The 16,858-nt window shown below is 45.6% G+C and overlaps 1 protein-coding gene across 2 annotated transcripts in view; it reads left to right on the top strand.

Moving 5' to 3' along the window:
- The window catches only part of iqca1 (IQ motif containing with AAA domain 1), a 305,109-nt gene that overhangs the window by 193,605 nt on the left and 94,646 nt on the right, over nucleotides 1-16,858 (top strand). For both annotated transcript variants that reach the window (XM_068034609.1, XM_068034610.1), the window contains one exon: nucleotides 12,691-12,786. In XM_068034609.1, coding sequence (XP_067890710.1) covers nucleotides 12,691-12,786 — 96 coding nt within the window. The remainder of the gene's footprint in view (nucleotides 1-12,690; nucleotides 12,787-16,858) is intronic.

The following is a 16,858-nucleotide window of genomic DNA, read 5'->3' on the forward strand; positions in this document are numbered from 1 at the left end:
TTTTAGCCCTAAATCAAATTGTATAACAAATATTTATTCAATTTCATAAACATTTATAAAAAGAACAACTTGTTTACTTCAAATTGTAAACCCAACATAGTTGTTTAATGACACAAATAGGCCCTTTTTGTTAGATTGGGTCTACTGATATTTGATGAAGTTTAGTTACATTTTCAGGGCTGGATTTACCAAGCCCACAATATCAGGCTCCATCGTGGGGGTGGGGGAGGGTTGCCGGAAGATCATTCCGGCAGAGGCACACCACGGAAGCCGATGCAGGGAATGCCCAGCCCAATCCTTCCGGTGGCAGCAAGGCTCTGTGGTGCACCCACCCCACCGCTGGGTAATGGAAACTGAATTACAATATTTAAATAAACGGATGAATAAATTTAAATAAACCTACCTTTAATCTTCCGGGCCCGTCGCGATCCTCAGTGTGGCAGTTCGCACTCCCACGCCTTCAATTCCCTATCCGGGGAAAGCCGGGGTGACCGGCAGGAAGGGTGGAGGAGTTAAGATTTTCAGTGCGGTGAGGGGGAACGGGGTCAAATAAATGTAATGGGTGTAGGGGATGGTGGGAAGGGGTGAACTTTAAACTTTGTGCAGTCTCTGGGGGATGTAGGGAAGGTCAGATTTAAAAGGTAAGTACTTTGTGGGGGGGGTACCTGTCAGGGGAAGAAACCATGATCTGGAAGTGGCTTTTGATCCTGTTCCAGGTAGGTTCTAAGTAAAATGGCTGTAACCAATTCTAGAGCTTCAGGCCAGGGAGTGCATAACACCGTTCGGGTGGTGGTGAAGGATAAGGAAGGAGATGCACTGGCTGACCGTACCTTCTTCATTAAAAAAGTCCTTATTGATTGCTGTGGATTCCAAGCTGCAGACATCTTCTGCCTGCAGGACTTCTCCAGCAGTGGATATTTTGAATGTGCCGGGATACATCAAGTTCCTGAAGGTGATCAAGGAGAAGTGAAACCAGGCGCCGCTGTCGATCCTCACAGTGGAGCTGCTCTTCACGCTGCCGTCGCAACGTGACCAGGTGGTAACAATTCACCTCTATAACCCCCATGTTCCTGTCGTGGATGTACTCACTTTCCTCGCCGGGTACGTCGAGGTGGCCTTCAGCAGCACTGATGTCAAGGACTGATTTGGGATTTGGACCAGCAAGTGGCAGGTCAAGGTGACCTTGAAGGTCGATGCCAACGGAGCCATCATCCATCCTCCCTCCAGCTTCGCTATCAGGGGAAGTCGAGGGTCTTGGTCTATGCGGGGTAGCCCAGAGTTTGTCAGACCTGTGGCAATTTTGGTCATGTGGCAGATAACTGCAGCACAGTCATCTGCAAGAACTGCAAGAAGGAAGGCCATCAGACCAAGGACTGTAAGCAGAGTAAGCGCTGCAATCTGTGCAGTGAGGCAGGCCACCTCTACAAAACCTGCCCCAGACGTTCCCTCAGTTATGCTCAGGCGGCAAGGTCCAAGGAAAGGCTGGGAGAAGGAACGGTGAATGCGTTTGGTGCTGGGAAGGAGACAAGCAACCCTCTCCACAGCGAGGAAAGTCTACCTGAGAAGGAGAAGAAAGGGGATGCAGCTGCCACCAGCGAAGCAACACTTACCCTGTGCCCTGAAACCCCTCTTCGACAGACAGAATCCATGGAGGAGAAGGCAGAAGATGGAAAAACTGGTCAGTGGTAAGTGGTACAAAGGAAAACCACAAAGAAAAAACTTCCAAAAAAGAAGGTGGTGGGCAGTCGCCTCATTGTAGCAGATGTAATATACAGCAATGCTCCGCTCCGGTTGATCAACGTGTACGCCCGGTTCAATGCAGCGAGCGGCTGACTGTCTTCCAGCTGCTCCCACTGCTGCAGGCAACGCTCAGGCCGATCATTCTAGGTGGTGACTTCAACTGCATCATTGATGCAGCTGGAGGATCCTGCAGTGACGACAGCAAACTGGACGCTACGTCAAGATTCCTAATGCAAACAGTGAAAGATGCCAAGCTGCACGATGTCTTCAGCAAACCTGCATACGGAGTGCAGCGTAGATACACCTGGTCAAGATCGGACGGGTTTGCCCATTCCAGGATTGACTTCCTGTTTGTGTCCCGTGCTGTCACGGTCAGATCCACTGACGTCAAGCCGGTCTTCTTCTCTGACCATTGCCTCTTATTGACTGACTGTCACTTACAGGACAACCAGCGGGTTGGCGGGGGAAAATGAAAGCTCAATGCTGCACTGCTAACCCCAGAGAACATTGAGGAACTCAAAAGGGATTACAAACGTTGGAGAACTGTGAAACCCCTCTTTGAGTCACCAGTTCACTGGTGGGAGGCAGTCAAGGAGAACATCAAGAGGTTCTTTATCTTCAAAGGTGTTCAGAGGGTGAGAGAGAGACAGAAAGAAATGTCCCGACTTCAGAAAAGAATGCAAAATCTGCTCCGGCTGCAGTCGATGGGGGTCGAAGTCAAGGAGGATCTCTAAGAGGTGAACAGCCAGCAGGCCTTGCTCTTTGCCACAGAGGCCTCCAAGATCATCTTCTGGTCCAGAGACTGCTCCATTGAGCAGGATAAGATGTGCTCGCGTTACTTCTTCCAAAAGGTACACAGAGAGAGCTCTGTGATCAGCAGCCTGAAGGAAGAGGATGGCTCAGTAATGTCTTCGAGTCCAACATACTAAGGATCAGCTGGGTTGTACGACGTGAAGCCCACGGACAGCACAGCTTCCCAGTCCTTCCTGTCATCTATCACGTAGGTCTTAGATGACAGCATGAGCGAGAGACTGGACAAATCGCTAACTCTGGATGAGATGACAAACGCCGTCAGGTCCTTCGAGACGAGTAAAACTCCCGGAAGAGACAGCTTACCGGTTGAGTTGTATTTGGCTCTGTAGGACTGGGTTGGCCCAGACCTGCAGGAAGTATATGAGAGTATGTTTCTGGCCGGCAGTATGTCAGAATCCATGAGGAAAGGCATCATCACCCTCATCTGCAAGCGGAAGGGGGAGAGGGCAGAAATCAGAAATTGGCGACCCATTTCACTGCTTAAAGTTGACTACAAGATTCTGTCCAAAGTCATCGGCAGTTGGGTCAGGTCTGCTCTGGAGTTGGTTATTTGCCCTGACCAGACCTGCATGTACCCTGCAGGAAGATCTCTGATAGTCTTGCACTACTCAGGGATATGATCGCCTATGTACGGGACAGGAGGGTGGACACCTACCTCATCAGCTTGAACCAGGAGAAGGCTTTTGATAGGATATCACGCACCTACATGATGGATGTGCTGGCCAAAATGGGGTTTGGGGGGTGGAATCTGCAATTGGATCAAACTGCTCTACACAAATATCAGTAGAGCAGTCTCAATCAATGGGTGGGAATCAGAAAGTTTCCCAATCCAATCGAGTCAGACAGTGCTGTCCTCTCTCCCCTGTCTTGTTTGTTTGCTGTATCGAACCTTTTGCTGATTCCATTAGGAAGGATGCGAGCATAAGAGGGGTGACAATCTCAGGCTGTGGAGGCACTCAGGCAAAAACCTTCCTGTACATGGATGACGTCACCATCTTCTGCTCAGATCCGCTGTCCGTTCACAGACTGATGAGCATCTGCGACCAGTTTGAACTGGCCTCGGGAGCCAAAGTTAACCACAGCAAGAGTGAGGCCATGTTCTTTGGGAACTGGGCCGACCGATCCTTTGTCCCCTTCACTATCAGGTCAGACTACCTGAAGGTGTTGGGGATATGGTTCGGAAGCGCCGGGGCATGTTCCCAAACCTGGAAGGAGTGAGTAGCCAGGGGTATACCATAAACCGAGCATGTGGGAGCAGCGATCTCTATCCATTGTGGGTCAGAATCTGGTCATCAGGTGCCATGGCGCTCACGCTGTTGCTGTATGTGGCACAGGTCCAGCCTATACCCCACTCCTGCACCGTGGCGGTCACCCAAGCCATTTTCTGCTTATTAGGAGATCCAAAATGGACCGGCTCCGGTGGCACATGATGTTCAACCCTCTGGATATGGGCGAGAAAAATGTACCCAACGTCGCCCTCATCCTGATGACCACCTTTGGTACGGTTGCATCAAGCTGTTAGTAGAGCCCAGTATGCAAACACCAAGTGTCACTACATGCTGAAGTTCTATCTGTCTCCCGTGTTGCGAAGGACGTTTCTGGTCACATTGCTGCGGAACGCTCCATCAGATGGACCATGCCATGCCACCTATCCTTCATGGGAAAGTTTCTGCAGGAAAACACCTTTGACCACCAATCCATCAGGCAGTGGTCTGCACGGAATGTTCTCAAGGCCCTACGGGAAAAGGAGATGGTGGATCCTGTCAGATGGTTCCCCAAGCAGACGGCCAAAGTCATTTGGCAGAATGCCTCATCACCGCAACTTTCAAACAAGCACCAAGACATAGCTTGGCTGGTGGTGAGAAGGGCCCTCCCTGTCAGATCCTTCCTGCATGCCCGGAGTCTCGCCCCCTCTACACGATGCCCTCGAGGTGGCTGTGGTGGGGAAGAGACAGTTGCCCACCTCCTTCTGGAATGTGTCTTTGCAAAGCAGGTGTGGAAAGAGATGCAGTGGTTTTTGATGAGGTTCATCCCAAGCAGCTCTGTAACACAGGAGTCAGTGCTCTACGGGCTGTTCCAGGGATGCACAACGAGATAAACATCGACTGCTGCTGGAGGACCATCAATTCGGTGAAAGACACTCATTGGTCTGCCTGAAACTTGCTGGTCTTCCAGCGCAAAGAGTTGTCCACGACCGAATGTTGCAGACTGGCACATTCCAAGGTCCAGGGCTATATGCTGTGGGACGCACTAAAGCTTGGGGCGGCCGCTGCAGAGGCTTAATGGGGAAAGACCACTGTGTGAGGTCCTCCCACCAAAGTGAACTGAGGGGCTGAACCCATGGGAAACCCCTCGGGCTGTATACATCAAATATGGTTTTCTTGTAAAATGTACATGGCATGTAAAGTGGAATGGAAAAGTTGTGAGGCAACTCACTCCTGTATTGAAGAAAACTGATTTCCTTTGCACTTTTTGGAATGTCAACTTGGTGCTGTTTGGAACTGTTTTGTAATGTATTTTTTACAGATTTTTATGAATAAAGTATATTTTGGGAAAAAAGGCTTTGGGGGGGTTGGAAGGGCAAATAGTTAATGTAACTGTTATTGGAGGGTGGGAAAGGGGCATTAGAAATTTATTTGATACATTTTGGGGAGCTGTATCTTCAAAATTTTAAATATGCCAGCAGGGCTGGCTACCCGTTAAAAATGGCACCAGTGCCTGCGCACAGGCAGCTGACGTCATTGCCACCGACGGACAGCCCGCCCCCTCCACGCGATTGGGTGGTTAGGGGGGTGGTCGCCCTGGCTATTTAGATGAGCCGCCGCAACAAAGATCGTGGCAGATCGTTGCTGTGCGACCCGCAACATTTTTTGAACTCGCCACCAGAGCTCTTAAAATCCTGCCCTCAGTGTCTAAACCTGTGTAAAATTTCAAACTTAATCTTGTTTACTTTCAGCTGCCATCCTGGAAAGAATAACAAGATTATAATGATCCGTTCTGGACATTCTAGGAATATTTCACTTTTGTAATTCCAAAAAAGATATGTTAAGCACTTATCATATGTATAATCAAGTCTATTTTGTTTGGCTCCCACAGGCTGCTGTTTTTAGTATTCTGGGTTTTTTTTACTCCCCATTATTTGCTGAATTTGTTTTACCTGGCAGTGGTGGAACATATCAATATGTATGCCAGGAGCTAAAACCTGGAACTACGTGTATGAGAATACCAATGACTAATGTCACCAGGGCAAAACCGATCCTCAGAGTGCTGCCCATTTTACACCTCGCCTGATTTCACCTTCCATTGATATCAATGCAAAGTAAAATCGGGTGGGGGTGTAAAATGGGCAGCCAAACCAATCCCATCACTTTTCCCTCGTAGGTTAAGTTGAAATACTCCCTAAATAGACAGTGAACAGCAATGGCTCTGCAGTAATGCCTTCACCTGTCATTTAAAAGCAAACTTATGTGTTTATTAACAAATTTTCATGCAGTTGCACTGGTTTTTCTTGATGCAATTAGCTCAAATTTGGCATGACCAGCACGAAAGATTGTGGTATTTTAGCTAGAAATTACATTCACCACAAGTCGAGTTCCTGTTATTTCTTGTGCTAATTTAATAAACATTGCACCAGAAGCCCAAAAAGCTGACCACACCCCCATTGTGAATTACTCACCATTGGGAGTTTGTACTAATTGTGTTTCTTCAGTAAAGCTGTAAATATTAAGCTGGATCTCTTGCTTGCAAAGGCATTAAAAGCTTTTGCATTTTCTTTAATTTTCTAAGAAATGGACTAGTGCACCCAATAGAACTAGCAAATGGTTCTGTTTATTTATAAAAAGACATATTCAGTAATTTAAAATCAGGTTACTCACACATGATGGATTAACACATGATTAAAAATGCTTATTTTTTGGTATAAACCGATGTTCAATCAATTAGTCAATTTACTTAGCATTCTTGAACATATCAAGGAATACTGTTTGAAACAATTTTTTTTAAATTACGTTTTAAAAGCTGCCCAATTACGCTGGCTCATGGCAGATTTTGTATTTGGTGATAATCAATTGAGTTTGAATAGAAATCAACACTCTTCAAATGTTGCCAATTTCACACAGCAGAAATTTTAACCAATGGAATATATCTCAAAATATGTACTTAAGATTAAAGTACTTCACCCAGTTTTCTTTCTTTAATGAACAAGTTTTCAGTACAGAAGTGTCACGATTAATTATTAGCAAGCCTCTGTATCATGTTTTTAAAACTGAGAAATCAGAAATGAGCGATTTCATTACCACCACACGAGTCTGTGATCAGTTACTTGTGAATGCCAGATTGACTTTCTTGATCCTACTTTTGCCTCTCCATCATAAGGATCTAGGTTCAGTCCTGTAATGGCCATGTGGTAAGTGGTGTGGGTGGTCCCCACTGTTCAACTCCCAACTGAGCCCAGCAAGTGTTTTGTTATTAGGGTTTTAACTCCTTTGGTTTTATTTGTCAAATAAACAGACAGCAACAGCTTTTCTTGTAGGTTTAAAACAGGATTAACTATTTATCGAGCAATATTCACTCCCGAAATGATCACAACCACACCCCTACATATAATCACTCGCACGCACACACACACAAGAATAGATAGATAGAGAGGAAAAGGGTGAGTGGCTTGAAGTGAGGTATGTTTTCTGGGTTCATGGTAAACCTGTTGAATCCTCTCAGAGGTCAATTTCTATTTTAAAAGTTGCAGGACTGGGTTTTGTAGATTTCTCAGGCAGCTGAGTCTTCAATCTTGAGACGGTAGATCACTTTCAGTTCTTTGCTGCAAAAGTTCAAGTGTAGAATTCATAGCAGGGCACCTACTTTGGCTTGCTGTATTTTCTCCCAGCTCTCAGCTGGGCAGGCTTTTGTGATGTTTTTCCTGGGTCTCTCTCTCTCAAGAGAGCTACTTTTAAAGCTAGTATGGTCTCTGTTGGGAGACATAGATCTTCCTCCCTGTGGTGACTGACAATGGTCCAGGATGTGGCTACTTCACCCCCCACCCCGTACAGCTGAGCCACCCGAGACGCCATGGCCTTGGCTCTGGCTGCACTCGCCAGAGGAATCATCACTGTCCTCAGTATTCAGAACTGCTCATACTAAACTTTACCGATTCTAATCTACCTTACCACTATTAATAACACCCTACCAATACTAAAACCTTACCAATATGAATAAATCCTATTGAAAATAAAAGGTAAGACTCACCAGCTACTCACTTGTTACTTGTTATTAACACTTGATATTTTTAACTCCCAGTTGTTTAGACTCAGTCCATAAGCAGCAATACTCACCAGCCAATCAACCCACCACTTTGTGATATCACAGTTTGATTTTTTTTCCTCCCTTTTTTTCATACTCTGTCCCTCCAGGTAAGACCACACTGTTCTTTGAAGGCCAGCAGGACACACATGGAAGGTGGCTCTTGGAGACTTGCCATCAGACTATTCCTCTCCGCTCAACACCTCTCCATTGTCAGGAGCCCAGCAGAGTTGAAGATCTAGACTGTGTGTCTCCACTTTGTGATGCCTCCTGCTGATACTCCAATATGCAGCCGTATCATCGCTGTAAACTCATATCAATATGAGATCACTGAGATAGATGTCAGTGCTGGGGAATGTATCACTTTTTCTATTTTTTGCATCAAGTATCAGGCACTGCAAGATTAGTTATAGCCTTGTTAAATGGGCCTGATTACCCACTGCTGTATAAGCAATCCTTGTGGCATCTTTGAGTGAGACTTAAAAAGTAGCAGCAATTCTTTTCAAATCCTGCCCATCTTTGTGCTGAAGACTGTATCCACTCCCAGTCTTTCAAGGGAAGATCGCTTGGCAATGAGGAGGCGACAGGCCCTCTGCCCCGCTGGCCTCCCCAACACCTGTCACAATACTCCATGCCCCCCTGCCTCAGGGGGCTACACAATATCCCGACCTTATTGTGTAGTCATAGCTATACTCACAGCCATTTATTAAAGAATTATTACGGTTTCTAATACTTAAGCTTCCCTGCTTTACAGTTAATTAATGCCAAAGTTCACCCAGTATGCAGAAATCAAAATGTTATTAAGGAACAACATTGCTGTGTTTCCCTACATGTGACCCAAATGATCAAAATTACTTGCTAGCTCCTGTTATGTATTTCAGAATAACTGTACAATAGATATAGGATCCTCAGTTCCCAAAGGCTGAGGGAAAAAGTCAGGAACTGATTAAGGGCCTTTGTGCGTGAAATTCAGATCTGTACCACAGTCTCCAGCTGCATTGCAGAAGCTGGAGCCTCTCCAAGTGGATGACTCTTCCAGATGACCTTTCATGTGCCGGAAACCTCTGAATTGCTTCTGTCATAACATCACTCAGCCCTACCGGCTGATTTGACACACTATTTGTGAACTTGAATCACATAGATCCATTCAACGTATTCAAAGAATATGCGCACAGCTGCAAGAGGAACCCAGTGCCAGCATTATTTAAAGGGTCAGGCACCTAACGTGCAGATAAGGTTATTTAGAATAACTTCTGCTGTTGTAAAGTCTCTGGAAGTATTGTGGAGTGTTTTTTGAGGTGTTGTGATGAGTTCTACAATTTGACAGAGATTATTGCTGTACCCTCTCAGGGAGGACAGAGGATTTGATGTCCTGTCCACACAACAGCTGCAAAGGTTATGAGGCTACAGTTGCAGTGCCTCTGGGTCTGCAACCTGACAGGGAGATGGAACAGTGACTGTGGAGAGGGCAAGCTCTGTGGGATGCTTTATGCCAAGTTGGATTCCTCCATGCTCTTTGACAGTGACAGAAGGCTATTTGGCAGGCCAGCCAATCCACCCAGCATCCTTATTGGTGTTCTTCTGTATACTCTCCCATGCAGGTCCTCATCTGAGTCTCCTGTAGCAGAACTCATCTGTGACCTCGTCCTCTGGTGATCTAGCACACAAACTATCCTTTCCACTAGCTTGGCTACAGCCCACTCACGCCCGGTGATTTACCATGTGCAGATCCCAACTCTACATTTGCCGCTAAGGTACATGTAGCGTTGGTATCTGAGCTGGTGGCCGTGGGTGTCAGGTCAAGTCATGGGCCTCTTTATAAGTTCTGTCATGCTCTCCTCCTCCTCCTGGGTGTGCTGCAGCTGGACAAGTGAGCAGTTCTTGGGTGTCTGAAAGCAGGAAATCAGAAAGGGGAAGGTTGGAATGAGGGCTGTGGAGAGGACAGCAAGATATTTATAGTCACACCATTTTCAGCTTGCTCATCATGCCAGATTTCAGATGAGGGTGAGCTGGGATTTTTTTTTATTCGTTTGTGGGATGTGGGCATCGCTGACTAGGCCAGCATTTATTGCCCATCCCTAATTGCCCTTGAACTGAGTGGCTTGCTCGGCCATTTCAGAGGGCATTTTAAGTGGCAACGCAGGTGGATAAGGTAGTCAAGAAGGCATACGGCATGCTTGCCTTCATCGGTCGGGGCATAGAGTATAAAAATTGGCAAGTCATGTTGCAGCTGTACAGAACTTTAGTTAGGCCACACTTAGAATATTGCATGCAGTTCTGGTCACCACACTACCAGAAGGACGTGGAGGCTTTGGAGAGGGTACAGAGGAGGTTTACCAGGATGTTGCCTGGTCTGGAGGGCATTAGCTATGAGGAGAGGTTGGAAAAACTCGGATTGTTTTCACTGGAACGACGGAGGTGGAGGGGCGACATGATAGAGGTTTACAATGTTATGAGCGGCATGGACAGAGTGGATAGTCAGAAGCTTTTTCCCAGGGTGGAAGAGTCAGTTACTAGGCAACATAGGTTTAAGGTGCGAGGGGCAAAGTTTAGAGGGGATGTGCGAGGCAAGTCTTTTACACAGAGGGTGGTGAGTGCCTGGAACTTGCTGCCAGGGGAGGTGGTGGAAGCAGATACGATAGCGACGTTTAAGAGACATCTTGACAAATACATGAATAGGAAGGGAAGAGAGGGATATGGGCCCCGGAAGTGCAGAAGGTGTTAGTTTAGGCAGGCATCAAGATCGGCGCAGGCTTGGAGGGCTGAATGGCCTGTTCCTGTGCTGTACTGTTCTTTGTTCTTTGTTCAACCACATTGCTGTGGGTCTGGAATCACATGTAGACCAGACCAGGTATGGACGGCTGATTTTCTTCCCTAAAGGACTTAGTGAACCAGATAGGGTTTTACAACAATTGGCAATGGTTCCATGGTATCATTAGACTAGCCTTTTTTTAATTCCAGATTTATTAATTGGATTCAAATTCCACCATTTTCCATAGTGGGATGTGAACCCATGTTCCCAGAGCATTAGCCTGGGCTCTGGATTAATAGTCCAGTGACATTACCACTACTCCACCGAGAAGGGGCAAAAGGCAGGAACATAACATCATCCTCAATGTTCTCAATGACGCAGGATGCCATGGGCTCTGTTGCAGCTGGTCCCATGATACCAAGAACCATCTCCTCCATAACGTTCAGGAAATGTAGGCGTTCTTGTCCCCCACTGGTTCTGCTCATATGTGTACCACCAAGAGAGAGGACAGAATGTCAGTGATTGCATTGCACTGTTTTTGGGTGATGTGCCTGCCACAGCTGAATAGCTGGCAGCATGTGAAAGCAGCAGGAGCTGCATGTTAGGCTGTCATCTTTCGAACGTATGTTAGGGTAAGATGGAGTATGTGGCTATTAGGAACGTATCCTGAGTGCCAGGGACTGCAAATGGGTGAGTGATGGGAGTGTGGTGCATTGAGCAGTATGAGAGGGTGATGTTGTGATGAATAGGAGATATCATTTGAACATAACTTAAGAATTTAAGAAATAGGAGCAGGAGGAGGCCATCAACCCTTCAAGCCTGCTCCGCCATTCAATAAGATCATGGCTGATCTGATTGTGGAATTAAGTGTACTTTCCTGCTGGCTCCCTATAACCCTTGACTCACTTGTCAATCAAAAATCTGTCTAACTCAGCCTTGAATATATTCCATGACCCAGCCTCCACTGCTCACTGGGGAAGAGAATTCCAAGCACTAACGACCCTCTGAGAGAAGAAATTCCTCCTCATCTCCGTCCTAAATGGGAGAGCCCTTAATTTTGAACTGTGCCCCTGAATTCTAGTTTTCCCCACAAGGGGAAACATCCTCTCAGCATCTACCCTGTGAAGTTCCCTCAGAATCTTATATGTTGCAATAAGATTACCTCTCAGTCTTCCAAACTCCAGTAAGTTTGGCCCAACATGTTCAACCTTTCCTCATAAGGCAATCCCTTCATTCCAGGAATCAGCCTAGTGAGCCTTCTCTGAAGTGCTTGCAACGCAAGTGTGTTCCTCCTTAAATAAGGTGACCAAAACTGTAGTAGTACTCTAGGTGCAGTCTCACCACTGCCCTGTACAGTTGTAGAAAGACTTCCCTACTTTTATACTCCATCCCCCTTACAATAAAGGCCAACATTCCATTTGCCTTCCTAATTACATGCTGTACCTGCATGCTAACATTTTGTGATTCATGTACAAGGACAGCCAGGTCCCTTTGTACCATAGCATTCTCCATTTAAATAATATTCTGCTTTTCTATTCATCCTGCCAAAGTGGACAACGTCACATTTTCCCACATTATGTTTCATCTGCCAAATTTTTGCCCACTCACTTAACCTATCTATATTCCTTTGCAGACTATTTTTATTCTCCTCACAACTTGCTTTCCTACCTATCTTTGTATCATCAGAAAATTTGGCTATAATACACTCAGTCCCTTCATACAAATCATTAATACAGATCATAAATACTTGAGGCCCCAACACTGAAACCTGTGGTTACATTTTGCCAAACTGAAAATGCCCCATTTATCTCAACTCTGTTTCCTGTCGCCTGAAAATGTATTCACATGAGGTCATTAGACTTCTTGTGGCACTGCTTTACAGGTGCTGATTGATTTGTTGTGTATTCCTAGCATTTTTGTTTTTCTTTAAGATTTCAGGCATTTTTAGTTTTTCTTTTCATTATATATTTATAAATGCACACACACAAAATGAAATCCTGGCTCTACAGCAGGTATATTGGCAATAAATGGCGAACCAGTGACAATGTGAAATCTTTGATTAATATCATATGTGCCTTTCCATATTACAGGTAGATGAGCTGATGAGGCAGGAGCTGAAGAACTTAAAACTAACAGTGGATAGGGATAAAAGTACAAAGAAGAAAGGAAAGAAAGGTGGGAAGAAGGTAAGTGTCCTGGTACAATGTCGCGAGAAGTTTCCGCTCGGGGCGTGTCATGTTTTGAAATTGGAATTGCGTTGTGCATTGTGTACACTTGGGGCTGCTGTAGAACATACATGCTAACAAAGGGAAAGTGAAAGTAAAACAGAATAAAGAAGACTCCATTATGTTCAACAGCTTGCTGCTTCTGTCTCATCTCTGCCTCCTTACTCAACTCAGCTTAACCTCACTCCTGTCCTGAGAACATGACAGGGCACAATCAGCAAAATGCACCCATAATAGAGTCATAGAGTTATACAGCACAGAAACAGGCCCTTCAGCCCATTGTGTCCGTGCTGGCCATCAAGCACCTATCTATTCTAATCCCATTTTCCAGCACTTGGCCCGTAGCCTTGTATGCTATGGCGTTTCAAGTACTCATCTAAATACTTCTTAAATGTTGTGAGGGTTCCTTCCTGTAACACCCCTTCAGGCAGTGTGTTCCAGATTCCAACCATCCTCTGGGTGAAAATAATGTTCTCAAATTCCCTCAAAACCTCCTGCCCCTTAACTTAAATCTATGTTCCCTGGTTATTGACACCTCCGCTAAGGGAAAATGTTTCTTCCTATCTAACCCTATCTATGCCCCTCATAATTTTGTACACCTACATCATGTCCCCCCCTCAGCCTTCTCTGCTCGAAGGAAAACAACCCTAGCCTATCCAGTCTCTCTTCATAGCTGAAATGCTCCAGACCAGATAACATCCTGGTGAATCTCCTATGCACCCTCTCCAGTGCCATCACATCCTTCCTCACGTATGACAACCAGAACTGAGGTTGACTTTCATGTGTACAACACTGATACCTTATTCATGCAATGCAGTGAACACCGCACTGCTTTTGCCAAAGTGAAGTTATACTGAAGCTTCCGTGCAAATAGCATAAGCCCATACATAAAATATCCCATGAATTAGCACAATTGAGCAGCATAATCGATCGTAATCAATTTGTGACTGAAACAGGGTGGTCTCCAGCATCACAAAGAGGAGCGGAATTTCCACAAAGTAAGCCATTTTTCAACTGACTTATTCAGCATTCTTAGCCTTTGTAATTGGCTTCAATTGACTGCTGGTCACAAAACTTATGTACTTGAGTAGTTCAATTGACTGAATTTAGCTTAATTTAAACGGAATTTAATTGAATTGCAGCAGCATCAGGGGAAATAAAATGTCAGACTTCAAATGAGTGCTGGTCACTGCTGATGCAGATGTTTAATACTGGATTTATGTGACCACTAGTGCCTCTGCACCCAAGTATTTGGCTGCAATGTAACAAACACCCCCAAATGGGAGCAGTAGTCATATACTGGTCATTCTGGGACTAGTTTTGTGGGTGAGGACTGCACCAGGTGAATGGACTTTTGAACCAGTGTAAAAGATTGTGGATACTCCAGCATAAAGTGGTTATGGGTGCAACTCCTTCCACGTAAAATTCTTCAATCTTTAGCACTATTTCATGTGATTACACCCAGATCATGCTGCTATCTGGATGGAAATCACATGGAAACTTCAAGCCGATATGTTGCTCTGAGCAGTCAACAGAAAGTGAATTTCCTTTGAAAACAAAATAACCTGAAACCTCATGCTTTCTGAACTTGTTTCTGTCTCTTAACATACTGAGGAAATATCTGAGATTATCAAAGGAAAGAAAAGATCTCAAATTACTTTTCTATTTAGATATATCTGGTGCTACAGTTATAATTCATTAGATAAACATGGGTTAGAAATTTATTTTGTTTGTTGGCAGTCACTTCAGACTAACTATATGTCCAATTTGGTAACTCATCCTGACAAGTCTGGCAGTCATTTTCTTTCCTGTTTTTATCTGTACTTGAAAAGTGAACAACATCATATGGGAAAAATAACTTCTTTTATCGAGTAAAGATAAAAGTTTTATTGCAAGCGTATTCTAGCCACTACACATGAACATTAAAACAAACATCCAAGCAATGAAATTGGGCGCTGTGACACTGCTGGTGCCGGTGCTATGGAAACCTGAAACAACAAAGGTGTCAGCCAGGTCACTTCTGGTTACTTCTGATTCAGTCCACGTGGCACACCTTGACTGTCAAGGCACCAGCATGGGCATGCTGTAGTGCACCAGAAGCATACAGCCTGGGTAAATCATGACAGCCTCTCTTAATCAGTCCAAGCTGAATATGCATTCAACTGCATGAGGGACCCCAACTAGCTTTATTAAAAGGGCTAGCCATCCAACTTTCAGGTTATGTGCTTTTGACTTTCTTTTGCCAGTGGAATTGCAGGAGTTTTGCAAACTCTTTGTATCTACAAGGGAGTGGTGCTGGATCTTGACAAGTAGTTCAAAGGAGTTGGAAGGCCTCTGAAGCAAAATCCTGTTTCTGTAAAGGGGACTATAGTTGTAGTACCTCTTGGGCTATAGCATGACTTCAAAATTGAGCACAGGCAGCAGAGAGGGGAAGCTGTGCGCAGAGGGACAAAAAGGAGGGCTCTCAATCGAAGACCCAAGGGACTTTAGGGAGCACTTCTCCTACCTCCACCTCAGCCAGGAGCAATGCCTGTGTTTCACCAAGGAGGTGGTGACTGAGGTGTGCCGCCTCCTGCAACCCGAACTACTAATTTATAAATTGATATGCCAGCAGATCCTTTCAGGCAGGAGCAAGGAACATTAGTAATATCTCACAGTTCGCGATCCATCATTGCATCAGGCAGGTGACAGAGGCCCTGTATAAAAGGAGAGGGGACTTCATCGTCTTCTTACTGATGGGACAGAAGGAAGAGAGAGCATGTGGTTTTGCCAGGCTAGCAAGATTCCGAATTGGCACAGTGTGCCATCAATCGCACACACATGGCTTTGCGGGTCCCACATCTTAACAGGGAGATGTACCAAAACCACAAGGACTACCACTCCATTTACATCCAGTTGGTGTGCACCAATGCCCAGAAGGTCTTCTCAGTGAATGCCCGCTATCCTGGCAGCATCCACAACATAGTCATCATGCGGCAGTCAACCATAACCACCATCTTCAGGCCACCGCAAAGAATTAGAGTCTGGCTGCTGGGTGACGAGAATTACTCACTCTACACCTGTTTTTTTCTATTCGTTCATGGGATATGACGATCACTGGCCAGGCCAGCAATTATTGACCATCCCTAATTGCCCTTGTGAAGGTGGTGGTGAGGCACCTTCTTGAACCGCTGCAGTCCATGTAGGATAGATGCTGTTAGGAAGTGAGTTCCAGGCTTTTGACCCAGTGACAATGAAGGAATGGTGATATAGTTCCAAGTCAGGATGGTGTGTGGCTTGTAGGGGAACTTGCAGGTGCTGGTGTTCCCATGCATCTGTTGCTCTTGTCCTTCTAGGTGGTAGAGGTCGCGGGTTTGGAAGGTGTTGTCCAAGGAGCCCTGGTGAGTTGCTGAAATGCATCTTGTAGATAGTACACACTGCTGCCACTGTGCGTTGGTGGTGGAGGGAGTGAATGTTTAACGTGGTGGATGAGGCGCCGATCAAGTGGGCTGCTTTGCCTGGATCGTGTCAAGCTTCTTGAATGTTGTTGGTACTGCTCTTGTCCAGGCAAGTGGAGAGTATGCCATCACAATCCTGAGTAGCTAAAGTAAACATTGGTCCCTTAGAGGCAGAGATAGGAGAAATTACCATGGGGAATGAGGAAATGGCAAAGACGTTGAACAAATATTTTGGGCTATATTTTCAAAGCCCACTGGAGCGAGGGCGGGTGCGAGCATGATTTATAGGTCGCGTTCTCAGAGGTTGGCACAGGGTCTCACCGCCTGTGGAACATAATGCCATTTTTAAAGGGATGCCGAGAGGGAGGAAGCAGCGACCCTGCACACCTCTAATTAAGTGCCTGTTGAGATCATTGAGGAGCTCATTGACAGGCTTGGCACAGTAGTTCTCAATTTTTAAAGGAAGGGAATGTGGAAAACATCATGTCTGGAGTACAGCAAGGTGTACAAGTGATGTATAATGAGGGGGCCCATGAGGGTTATGGGAAGGGCAGATTAAAGTAATGCAAAGGCACAAAATAAAGCTCAACTGCTCC

This window comes from Heterodontus francisci, chromosome 7 (assembly GCF_036365525.1).
Source record: "Heterodontus francisci isolate sHetFra1 chromosome 7, sHetFra1.hap1, whole genome shotgun sequence".
NCBI lineage: Eukaryota > Metazoa > Chordata > Chondrichthyes > Heterodontiformes > Heterodontidae > Heterodontus > Heterodontus francisci.